Source organism: Solea senegalensis, unplaced genomic scaffold, assembly GCF_019176455.1.
Source record: "Solea senegalensis isolate Sse05_10M unplaced genomic scaffold, IFAPA_SoseM_1 scf7180000017150, whole genome shotgun sequence".
Taxonomy (NCBI): domain Eukaryota; kingdom Metazoa; phylum Chordata; class Actinopteri; order Pleuronectiformes; family Soleidae; genus Solea; species Solea senegalensis.
Genome location: NW_025322257.1, coordinates 1 through 12280, shown reverse-complemented (window position 1 = coordinate 12280; position 12280 = coordinate 1). Strand labels below are relative to the sequence as shown.

The following is a 12280-nucleotide window of genomic DNA, read 5'->3' as shown; positions in this document are numbered from 1 at the left end:
GGGTTGACTTGTGTCCCATTGTCCTAATATAAAATATCTGTGAACATTTTTTTTACCTCAGCTGTATTATTATGAACAACTCTAATGCAATAAAAATGTGGAGCCTCCCTTTAATATTACAATAAAATATATATTTTTTTAAATCCAGTGAGCTGGCAGTGCAGCCTCTCTTATCAATCACTCAACGTGTTATCAAACAAAGCATGACAGCAGTCCCAAGTAGAACACAAGATTATCTGGGTGTTAAAGTAAGAGGCATTACACAGGTTGCTCCACCTTCAGCCATCTAAGGGCATAGACCTTCTTACATAACAGGTGCATCCTGCTTGGCAATAAAGCTCTTCTGATTCTGATTCTGATTCTGATTCTGCACAGTTCACTGTGACACTCTGTGAATGAAAAGCGTCCCCTCTTTAAAAAAATAAAAAATAAAACGAGTTACCTTTAATGACACGCTGTGTTTCAGGTCTGAGGTGTGTGTGCCAGCTGTGTGCCAACCACGTTTGTGAGACAACCTCCGATGGTGCCTGCTGGAACTCTGTGATGTTGATTGATGGCAAGGAGGAGACGGTGAAGTCCTGCCTGACGCCCGCCGAGATGAAGGGCCAGGTGTTCTGTTACAGCTCCCGTAATAATGTGTCGAAGAGGAACTGCTGCTTCACGGACTTCTGCAACAACGTGACCCTGCACCTACACTCAGGTAAACCCCCGAGTCCAACATCATTGTTATTTTATTCAGAATAAAACCTGGGTTTAAACATGGGTTTGGTTCCAAAATGCATTCAGTCAGACAGCTTCTTGTTTGTGCGTTCATTTCGGCAGCAGCAACAGCCTAATCAGTGTGGGATTTCCCACTCATTCTGGCCCTGACTAGACGAGGTGGATGTTGATCCTACTAGATCCTGTGACATAACAAATCTGGCCGAGGCTGTGAGATGGTGGTTAGTGATCCTCACCCTCCCTCGTCTGATTTATAAATAAATACTTGTTGTCCTAGTGTGAGTTAAAAGCCTCTCATGCATCTGGTGTTTGGAAGTTCTCCTTAAAGCAGAGGGCGAGTACTTTTCACCCATGGACACACGACTCGCTGTTAAATGCTGGGAGTTTGGGGTTCATTCATGCTTTTTACAGATAATCATTTTTTACTGTTCATTCAGACTAACTTCTCAGTTCAAATACCATATAGGTGTATGCACATTCAGAACTTTTTAAAGTTGCATTCAAACTATTATTTACTCTTAAGTATTATGTTCTCCTGAGTTAAGGACTGAGGGTGACAGGGAGTGAAGTGTCAGACAAGAAAGGTTTTTAAGTTTGCCGACGTGTCAGTTCCATGAGGTTAACTGACAATCCGGCACAAAGGTTGTGTACATACACTATAGACCATATATATATATATATATATATATATATATATATATACATATATATATATATTTATATATGTAGGACATATAGCTTCTGGTTTGCTGGTGAAGCTTAATCAGGAAGTACAAATATATTGAATAGTCACCAGGGAGCAACTCCAGGGTCTCTGTTTGAATGGTAGTCTTTTTGGGAAAATGTAGAATATCAGTAAACATATTCCTGTGGAGTTAAGTGACTCAGTCACTAGTTTCAGCTCTTCTTCAATAGAACATCATTCAGTTTTGTAAATAAAGTTAACATATGGATGGACACCAGTGTGATTCAGTTGATAGACAAGAATCTGGTGATACAATACACATCCCTCCCTATAGGGATGATGATACAAAAAGTTTCATAGTAAAAAATAACTGTTCTATACAAAAACAATATACAGTTTTCCCAGAGAGAGGAGGGGAAGGAAGTCAAATAACTCCCCCTCCTGCTGCCAACTGTGGCAATATGAGTTGAATATGAGTCAAATAAAACAAAAATGCCCTGCAATACCTTTTCTTACACTCCTAATAATTCCCTTTGTCCTAGTATGAATCAAACATGTATCCACTTTTGGTTTTTAATACCAAATAAAACAAAAAACAAACAAGGAAAACTTTACATTTTTCCTCCACTGAGCATCAAACGTAGAATTAAAGCTTGCTGAAATAGTAAGAGGGCGGCCACTTTCATAAGGTTTTACAGGAGATTTAATGCGAGGAGCCCTGCAGACTGTTGATAAGACTGTTGGAGCAACAGCCTGAGGCTGGGGTGGTGTTGACTGTGAATGTGGACACTACAATGAGTTTGTTCCACTGTGCTGCTAAATTCATACGCTCATGTGGTGTGCTGATATTTCCTGTGTATTTCATACATGGAAGCTTGAATTTGCAGTTTTGTGTGGCTGCATTTTCAGTTTAGCTTCATTTATTGTTCTATAACACGCTGACAGAGACAGTGTCCATCCGTTAATTCTTAATCATCATTTTGTTTAGAGGATGTGTCAGCAGTGACTTGTTGCAAAATCACCTCCTTGTCTCATGCAGAGTCTCTATGTCTTTTGCCACCAGGTCAGAGTAAAGCCTTGTTTTGCATCATATCATCTGAGCCCCAGTTGGACACATGGCAGGATGTGTATTTAGGTAAAAGGCTACAGATGTCTTAGGAAACTGTGGTTTGGTTCACGCGGCATTGCGCTGCACATTGGGGCATCTGCGGATGTCGCACGTTGCTCTCCTGGTGGACACATTTCATGCTTTGGGAGTTTGAAAGGATGGAAAAAGGCTAAAAAAACAACAAATGTGAGGGGGTTGGAACGAAACCCCATGTGTTTTTTTCTCAGCAGCGGCACCCTCTGTAGGCACAGGTTGTTATTATTATTATTTGGTTGGACTCCGATTCTGAGCTGTGCAGTGGTCTTTAATCACCTCATCGGAGTTTTGACTGTGCAGTCTCACTCAGTGAACTGAAACACGGATTAACGGTGAATAATGGTTCACCGCTTTCCTCCCACAGTCCAGAAACATGCAGATGTGGGGATTAGGCAAATTGGGACACTCTAAATTGACTCTAGGTGTGAGTGTGAGAGTGGATGGATGTATTTCAGCTGGGATTGGCACCAGCGTCAGTTCATATGAAGTGTATTTATTTTTTCTCTACTGGCAATTTTGAAAGGTTGTATTTGAGAGACAATACTTATTATCACCTTTTTAAATCTTGCACCATATTACAAAAAAATAAAACTAATAAAAAACTAAAATTAAGCATGAACAAAAAAATAAAAACTAATAAAAACTAAATCATTTTAAAAAGCAAAAGGTCAAAAAAATAAAAACGAAAACTAATGAAAAATCAAACCTACTATCACCTTGGCTTGGATAAATGGGAGGTGTGTGTCAGGAGGGGCATCCAGCGGCCAAATCAAGTCTACGCTGATCCACTGTGGCGACCCCTAGAGAGGGAGAAGCCTAAAGAAAAATGTTAAAATGATATGTTAAAATACTGTGTAAATTTCAGTGTAACATTCTTTGTATTTCCGTCTATCTCTCATTTAATAATGATAATCATGATAATAATCATTTGCTACAGTGCTGAACATGTTTTGTAAGCGTATCTGTAAATCTCACTTTAACACCGTGCCCACCAGCTTTGCTGTTTTCGTATGTGTCAACATCTTTGTCCACCCACACAAACAGAAGGAAGGTCATGGATGGAGACGCCAGGTTACATTGTTCTGCCAAGGCCACTGTGCTGATTAGCACAAGGCTTTACTGCACAGCACACCTGCCTATGATCAGAGCATACTGTCATCTACATCAGGACGATGAGGAGTTACATTTACGGGCAATGATTCAAATTTGAGACACTTGAAAAAGAAAAAGTCTGCCACACACAGTTTTTCTCCATCTCTATAATATAATATTCTCTGTTAAGGTGATACAAATGAGTTATTCGGTGCATCAGACAAGGCTGTGTATTGTGTATAAATGTGATGATTTCAATCCATAGTGTCATTTAAACAATCACCACCAGAGGGTGCAACCATCATAGGGAGGAAAAGAAGTTCTCTCTCCCTTTTCTACAGCTTTATCGTCTTCAAACTGTTATTTTAGGGGAAACACTGGTGGATTTAATTCATCTTATTATTATTGCAAACATTCTCATTAGTGTTTATGTGCATTATCAGAGAGGCCTTTGGAAGAACCCAGCTGGAGCAGGCTGCAGCTCACTGTGGTCATCCTGGTGCCGTCCTGCCTGCTGTTCGCTGGGATCCTTCTTGGTGTTCTCATTGTGCAGGGAAACTACTGTGCCTACAGTCGAGCCCACAAGCAAGACCCAGAGGAGCCTCTGGACGACCAAATGCTCATGTCACCTGACAAATGTCTCAAAGAACTCATCTATGACATGAGCACCTCAGGTTCTGGATCAGGTGAGGAAAAAAAACGCTGCCTACTCTCTTTAACAGATACAAAGGCACAGATCACTTGCTGTCAGCTAATTCAAAAGCCGCCTTAAAGCTCCGGTGCGTAACTTCTGTCACCAAAACACTGCTATTGTTGCTCCCAACCGTTCTCTTCATTCATTCATTTTGGCATCTCACTACTTCACACACGTCTCAGCTAACTGGGGTTAATTCATCATCTACTGCTCAGGTCTGCCTCTGCTGGTCCAGAGAACCATAGCTCGGACAATAGTGCTGCAGGAGACGATCGGAAAGGGTCGATTTGGCGAGGTGTGGCGGGGCAAGTGGCGAGGAGAGGACGTGGCGGTGAAGATCTTTTCCACCAGGGATGAGAGGTCCTGGTTCCGTGAAGCCGAGATTTATCAGACGATCATGCTCCGACATGAGAACATTCTGGGATTCATTGCTGCCGACAACAAAGGTCTCCAAATCTGTAGCTGTGGAATTTTGATTTGTTATGATAAAGTTACCTCACTTATTCAGCATTACTGTGCAATACGCGTGCAAACGTATTATTTGCTGTGTGCTGCAGATAACGGCCTGTGGACTCAGCTGTGGTTGGTGTCAGAGTACCATGAACACGGCTCCCTGTATGACTACCTGAACAGATACACTGTTTCTATGGAAGGCATGATTGTCCTGGCTTTATCAATCGCCAGTGGGCTGGCACATCTTCACATGGAAATCATCGGCACGCAGGGTAAGTCCACACTTAATGAATGAGGAACATTAAGATCTAGAACAATAACTGCATATCATTTATTGTTTATTCTCCTCTCAGTGTGAATATAATTAACACATTTGACATCACATGCTACTAAAGAACACCTGAAACTTGCGACTGAGACCTTAAACTCCTCTGGAAAATGTTCACTGACTTCCATTGAAAAAAGTCTGCCCTCTGGTGGCCATTCTGTATATGCTTACCTCCTGTTAAGCTTCAACCGACAGAGTGTGCACACTTTTTATGTACTATATACTGTACTAAAATATAATCTAATAGATAATAGATATAACCTATAATCTAATGCTCGAGAAGTATAATAATCAAGATTCATATTCCAGTGGTCTGTCTTTTTATCCCCAAGACATTAGATTTCAATTGGATACATATATATATGTATATATATATATATATATATATATATATATATATATATATAGATATAGATTTTTCTTTTATTAACAATTCATATGTGAATCTTAAAGTGATTAAAGCGATAGTTACTGTGTTTTGAAGTGTGGTTGTATTAGATAATCTAATACCTCACCTAATAAAATCTATACGTATGCCACTTTATTTTTCTGTTTTTAAAAAATATCCTTATCCCAAGTTGGTGTATTTGTAAATCTTGAGTCCAAAATCCAAAGAATATTAATCCTATTTTTTCATCAGTTTTCTGACAGATTGATATTATTTGTTGGTACATAAATCTGTATTTTTGGATGTAATTAAATGATGTTTCCCCTTCTTGATTTCAGGGAAGCCTGCTATTGCTCACAGGGACCTTAAGTCTAAAAATGTCCTGGTGAAGAAGAACGGCACCGCAGCCATCGCAGATTTGGGTTTAGCAGTGAAACACGACTCCAGCACCAACACCATAGACATACCGTCCAATCACAGAGTGGGAACTAAGAGGTAGGATAATGGTGCATCACACAGTTAACACACATCAACTCAAACAGATGTTTTGTATTAAAGCACACAGCCCTAAATGTTCCTCACATCTACAAGAACATCACATTTATTATATGTCGCTTGTTTTTGTGGAGCTGCTCCATATTTCCGACGATGATAATGTGTCCTGCAGTTCTGAATTTAGTCAACGCAGGACAAAGACTCACATTGATTCAGAAAATCTAAAAAGGTTGTTTTTTTGTATTTATTTATTACTGTAGCATTAGACGTTAATCATTTTGTCCTCTGCAGGTACATGGCCCCAGAACTCCTGGACGAGACAATCAATATGAACAACTTTGAGTCATTTAAGCGAGCGGACATCTACTCGCTCGGCCTGGTGTTCTGGGAACTGGCCCAAAGATGCTCTGTCAGGGGTAAATTCTATGACACACAAATATACACACCCATCGACAGCTATATTACTGCTAAATGAGAAGCTAATGTATGGTTTAGTAATGGCACATACGTGACAACACTGATGCAAATGTAGTCATCCCCATCATTTTCACTTGTTACAGCCTCGGTCACTTTGAAGTTGTTTACGTGTGTGTGTGTGTGTGTGTGTGAAAAGCGTGATCATTAAAACAGCCATTTGTGTCTTTTTTTTAACAGAACTTAATGAAGATTTCCAGCTGCCTTATTACGACCTTGTGCCTTCAGATCCGTCCGTTGAGGACATGAGGAAAGTGGTGTGTGATCAGAAACTCAGACCCAGTATTCCTAACCAGTGGCAGAGCTGTGAGGTGAGATGAGATGATCAGGTCTGACGTAGCCTCACATAACATGATGTCACTGTCACTGTGATGATATAATTCCTTGGTGGGTGTGTTTATATAAAACTGTAACTCGTAGCGAGATATTTTTGGAATGAAAAAGGTCCTGGGAATAACATTTATGAGAGTTTATAGGCAGACATTGAATATACTGCACAAGTGTTTAAGTGCTTCAAAAATAATAACAGTGTTATGTCATGTATGTGAATGACACTGTCTCCATGTCGATGCTGCAGGCCATGCGTGTTATGGGCAAACTGATGAGGGAGTGTTGGTACGGTAACCCTGCTGCTCGACTCACTGCTCTACGGGTCAAGAAGTCTTTGTCTCAGTTGTCCGTCATCAAGGACACAAAAGAATAGATGGATTTGTTGCCCTGCAGATCAACACTAGTGTTGGAACTGTTGCAGCAAGAGGAACTGAGAGCAAACGAGGACGAACTGAGCTCTCTGACTGCCGGAGGCTGCCCTCTGCAGGACATAGTTACACTGCGCACCCTAAGAGAGCTTCATCAGATTGTTGTTGTTGCCAAAGTATTAAGGAGGTGTCTGAGGCTGGATTTCGTTTTGCACACAGACATATGGAATGAACCTATATTTGAACCAAACAGCTCCTCTTTAGAAAGAAAGAGCCGTAAATAAATAAATGTATGTTTAATGTATATACAGATTATTTTTGCTACCTCACACATTTAAGTTGCCAAAGCTTGAAGTTGCACATTGTGGTATTTTGTATTTTTTGTGCCATATTTTGTAGCAAACACAGTGTTGCTGTGCTAAAGGACAATCACAGAGGACATTGGAAAACGACAACAAATTGAATTGATATAAATGTTGACATAAATGTTTTATTGAATGCTCCGGAATGGTTGCTCCATGACATTTCATTTCTCGTCTAAGAGGCTTCTTCAGTTCTGTTTTGTGTTGAAGGTTTTCCTCCCAAACAACCAGCAATCATCCTGGTCATAGTTCTCCTAATGCCATTAAATCAGTAGCAACGAGAAATCCTCAAGAAATCTACTGATTCAGAGACATTTGCACAACTGTGACCGTGAGAAGTGAGAATCTGCACAGATGTTCAAAGGTGGAGGAATTCCTTAAGTTAAACATAATGGAAGCCTTAGTGGGTTGCAGTGGTCAATCAGTCTGTTGGTGCAAACACATCCACACCCACTGACTGACCTTTCATATTCCCCAAGAGATGACCTCTGATTCCTGGAGTTAATACATAACTGAGGTTCACAGAAAAACTGCTCAAACTAATGAAAGCTGAGTTCAGTCTTTCTCTGTCTTTAATGGGTTACAGTAGGAAACACTGACAGATGTAACAGCTTGACCTTCTCCGACTCCACCCTCAGGGTAAACCCTTGCTTTTAACCGACGTTTAATTGCGATGCAGAGTGCAAAGATGTCTCTCAATTTTGACGGCCTCCGAGGTCGGTCGTATTACCACTATGAGAATGTACAAGTGTAAACTTAAGAAGCGAAGCTGGAGAAGCTTGTGAATTTTGCACACTGAAAACTTTCAGCTCACAGGTGAATCCTAGTTTTTGGACAAAATAAGCTCTATCATGATTGTGTACAATAATTGTATTCAATTTATACTTCATTTGCACTTTGGACATTCAAACAAACAACTGACAACTGTGCTCATCAGAATATGACAGTAGATTTGTTTGGGTTATGGATGCAAACGAATGCCACTGTCAGTCCATTGTCATGAGAGGCTTATGGAAGGTGCTCACAGGTAAATCTGTGCACTCACGTGTGAAGGTTTACCTGTGTGTCTCTGTGTGTTTTTTACACCAAGTGCAGTGATTCTTTGTTTCAAGATGTGAATCTGAAAAGTCATTGTAGTTTTTGTGAAGCTGTGAAACAAAAAAACAACGTTCCATGTTTCCCACACACTGTGGTTTCATATTCATGTCTAGTTACATATCTCAAGTTAAGGTTTATATTGTTTTAGTTGCATACCACAAAATACATTTTCCTGCCATGAAGGTATCAGAATTACTGGCTGAGCATCAGCAGCACTGGCTCTGGAACAGAGACTGTACAATAGGCGATTTATATCCTGGCAAGTTTTTATGTTTTAAGTACTTCAGTCATGTATTTATTTGACTGTGCTGCAATGCTACATGTAAGCATCTGGCTCTGCCTCTACTCACTGAAGATACCTATACATACCTAGAGTATATAAGTTGTAAGCCATTCCAAAGTGGAGCGACAGTGACGACTATGTGCAATTTATGACTTGTGTCTTTTTTATATATTGTCTGTGACATAGCTCAATATTAATAAATGTGACACTGCTTTCATTAAATATGACCAACTGGTTGTTTTATTCCACTTTCAAGATGAATTGGATGTCATAAAATTTGAGAAAATTTAAAACAATTCCTTAAACGTTGCTTAACATCTGTCTCTGCCTCTGTCCACTGAAGGAGTGACCACCATATTCAATTTCAAATTGCTGTCTTTTCTTGTACTTAATATATGACATACAGTAACTAAATATGAATAAATGTGATACTGCTTTTGTATGATTACATTGCTTATTAAAGTTAGATACAGTTGAGTTATATACAGCTGCTCTGTGATGTTGCTAAATGTTGGACTTTATGACGATGAGTCGTTTCTCTGCATAGAAATAAGTGAGGTCACTGAGTCAGTCTCTAGTGCACATCTCTGCAAGTAGAGCAGAACGTCACAGAGACTTTTACCAACTGATGTGACTCAGTCCGCGCTTCATCTTCTGGTGCTCTATTTGTGTGCACGTTGATGTGGATTTATCTGTTACAGACAGAGGAAATGAAGCTGGGACACTGAGGCTATCAGCACTACACAGATGAGTCATTCCCTAACTGATTGTTGCTGTAAGTTGCTTTAACAGATTTTACCACAGTACCTGTCGCTTCAGAGAAGGTCACACAGTTTGCAGGAAGTTAATTCCACCTGTGAGTAAAAACACACACAAAAAAAGTGAAGAGTCTGATTTATTGGTTTATTGGCAGAAGTTGAATACACTACCCATAACTATCTTTGTGTAAATATATAATTGTTTTAATATAACAATAATTTGGTTTATAATTTGATTAAATGTCAAAGGTCATAGCCTTTTTTGTAGTTTAGGGAAGTTTTTCATGTTTTGAAGTGAAAATCATTCTATGCAAACAAAGAAGACTGACATGCTTTTTAGTATGTGAAGGCCACCGTAGTTCACTGACACGGCTGTCCTTAACTCTTAACACACCAGACCTTTGTATTATTATTATCATTATTATTATTCATTATTAGAATAATAATAAAATATATTAGTGTGCCTTTCATATTAAGGTGAAAGTTCACCCAAAATGCCCTACTTGCATAATGGACTTCCTTTGCACAGCAGCCCCCTTTTGAAAGGTCACAGTAGGAAAATCACAGGTGTAAATATTAAAACAAGAAAATTCCCTGGCAAAATTTTGATCGTGCCTGCTTCTTGCTGCCGATTTTGGTTGGATTGAACCTTTAAAACTTGAAGCTTTTAGACCGGGGGTGTCCAAACTTTTTTTTAAAGAGGGCAAGATTTGATAATGTGAAGATGTTCGGGGGCCAATGGTCAGTACACACATTTTTTTTTTTAGTGGAACTTTTTGATACAAATGCACTGTTTAATTAAAATTAGTCATCTAACCATGACATTTTTGCCTCATTTTAGATGAAATTCTAAACTATGACATTTTTGTCAAACTTTGGACGACGTACTTAACAATGACATTTTGGAGACTTTTTGGACATCAGTACACACCTTTTTTTAACTGTAACTTTTAGATACAAATGCACAGTTTAATTAAAATTAGTCATCTAACCATGACATTTTTGTCTCAATTTGGACGACATACTAAAGGATGACATTGTTGTCACATTTTGGATGACATGATATAGTAAATGTGTTAAGCATGTCGTCCAATATTTGACAAAATCGTCATACTTTAGTATGTCATCCAAAATTTGAGAAAAAAGTCATGTATTAGTATGTCGTCCAAAATGTGACCGAAGTCATACTTTAGTATGGCGTCCAAAAATTGACCAAAAACTCATATTTCAGTATGTCGTCCAAAATTTGACCAAAAAGTCAAACTTTAGTATGTCGTCCAAAATTTGCCAAAAAAAGTCACACTTTAATAAGTCGTCCAAAATGTGACAAAAAAGCCATACTTACGTATGTTGTACAAAATTTGACAAAAAAGTCATACTTTAGTATGTTGTCCAAAATTTGACAAAAAAGTCATACTTTAGTATGTCATCTAAAATTGACAAAAAAGTCATAGGTTAATATGTTGTCCAAAATTTGACAAAAAAGTTATACTTTAGTTTGTTGTCCAAAAATTGCTAAAAAAGTCATACTTTAGAACTTCGTCCAAAATTTGAAAGAAAAGTCATACTTTAATATGTCGTCAATGGTCAAAAGTCATGTATTAGTATGTCGTCCAAAATGTGACCGAAGTCATACTTTATGTCGTCCAAAATTTGATAGTAGTATGTCGTCCAAAATTTGATAGAAAAGTCATACTTTAGTATGTCGTCCAAAATTTAACAAAAACTCATACTTCCCATGTCGTCCAAGGAATTTGATCAAAAAGTCAAACTTTAGTGAAGGTCGCCCAAATTTGCCAAAAATGACTTTAATAAGTCGTCTAAAATGTGATAAAAAGCCATACTTACGATGTTGTACAAAAATTTGACAAAAAAGTCATACTTTAGTATGTTGTCCAAAATTTGACAAAAAAGTCATACTTTAGTATGTCATCTAAAATTGACAAAAAAGTCATACTTTAGTATGTCATCTAAAATTGACAAAAAAGTCATAGGTTAATATGTTGTCCAAAATTGCTAAAAAAGTCATACTTTAGAAAGTCGTCCAAAATTTGAAAGAAAAGTCATACTTTAATATGTCGTCCAAAATGTGACAAAAAAATCATATTTTAATATGTTGTCCAAAATTTGCCAAAAAAAGTCATACTATAGTAAGTCGTCCAAAATGAGACAAAAAAATCATACTTTAGTATGTCGTCCGAAAATTGCTAAAAAAGTCATACTTTAGTATGTTTACAAAATTTGAGAAAAAAGTCATACTTTAGAATGTCGTCCAAAATTTGACAAAAAAGACATACTTTAGAATGTTTAAAAAATTTGCCAAAAAAGTCATACTTTAGTATGTCGTCCAAAAATCATACTTTAGTATGTCTTCAAAAATTTGACCAAAAAGTGAAACTTAAGTATGTCGTCCAAAATGTGAGAAAAAAGTCATACTTTAGTGTATGTCGTCCAAAAATCATACTTTAGTATGTCTTCAAAAATTTGACCAAAAAGTGAAACTTAAGTATGTCGTCCAAAATGTGAGAAAAAAGTCATACTTTAGTAAGTCGTCCAAAATTTGACAAAAAAGTCAAACTTCAGTATGTCGTCCAAACTTTGCCAGAAA

The 12280-nt window shown here is 38.1% G+C and overlaps 1 protein-coding gene across 2 annotated transcripts; it reads left to right on the top strand.

The window, feature by feature from the left end:
• The first annotated feature begins 448 nt into the window (after positions 1–448).
• LOC122763907 (activin receptor type-1C) lies at positions 449–9136 on the top strand. 2 transcript variants are annotated; one of them, XM_044018389.1, is made up of 8 exons: positions 449–700; positions 4085–4327; positions 4551–4781; positions 4893–5060; positions 5843–5999; positions 6291–6415; positions 6654–6784; positions 7051–9136. In XM_044018389.1, exons 1-8 carry the CDS (start codon positions 544–546, stop codon positions 7174–7176), a joined length of 1338 nt encoding a protein of 445 aa, XP_043874324.1. In that variant the 5' UTR covers positions 449–543; the 3' UTR covers positions 7177–9136. The 2 variants fall into 2 exon arrangements, with proteins under 2 accessions (XP_043874324.1, XP_043874323.1); XM_044018388.1 differs by having other exon boundaries at positions 4551–5060.
• Positions 9137–12280: the final 3144 nt, after the last annotated feature.

Excerpts from the sequence above, each read along its gene's own strand:
- LOC122763907 (XM_044018388.1), top strand. The coding sequence starts at position 544 with ATGTTGATTGATGGCAAGGAGGAGACGGTGAAGTCCTGCCTGACGCCC. Across the intron at positions 4,328-4,550 it reads CACCTCAGGTTCTGGATCAG|GTCTGCCTCTGCTGGTCCAG; the intron begins GTGAGGAAAAAA and ends TCTACTGCTCAG. Across the intron at positions 6,785-7,050 it reads ACCAGTGGCAGAGCTGTGAG|GCCATGCGTGTTATGGGCAA; the intron begins GTGAGATGAGAT and ends TCGATGCTGCAG.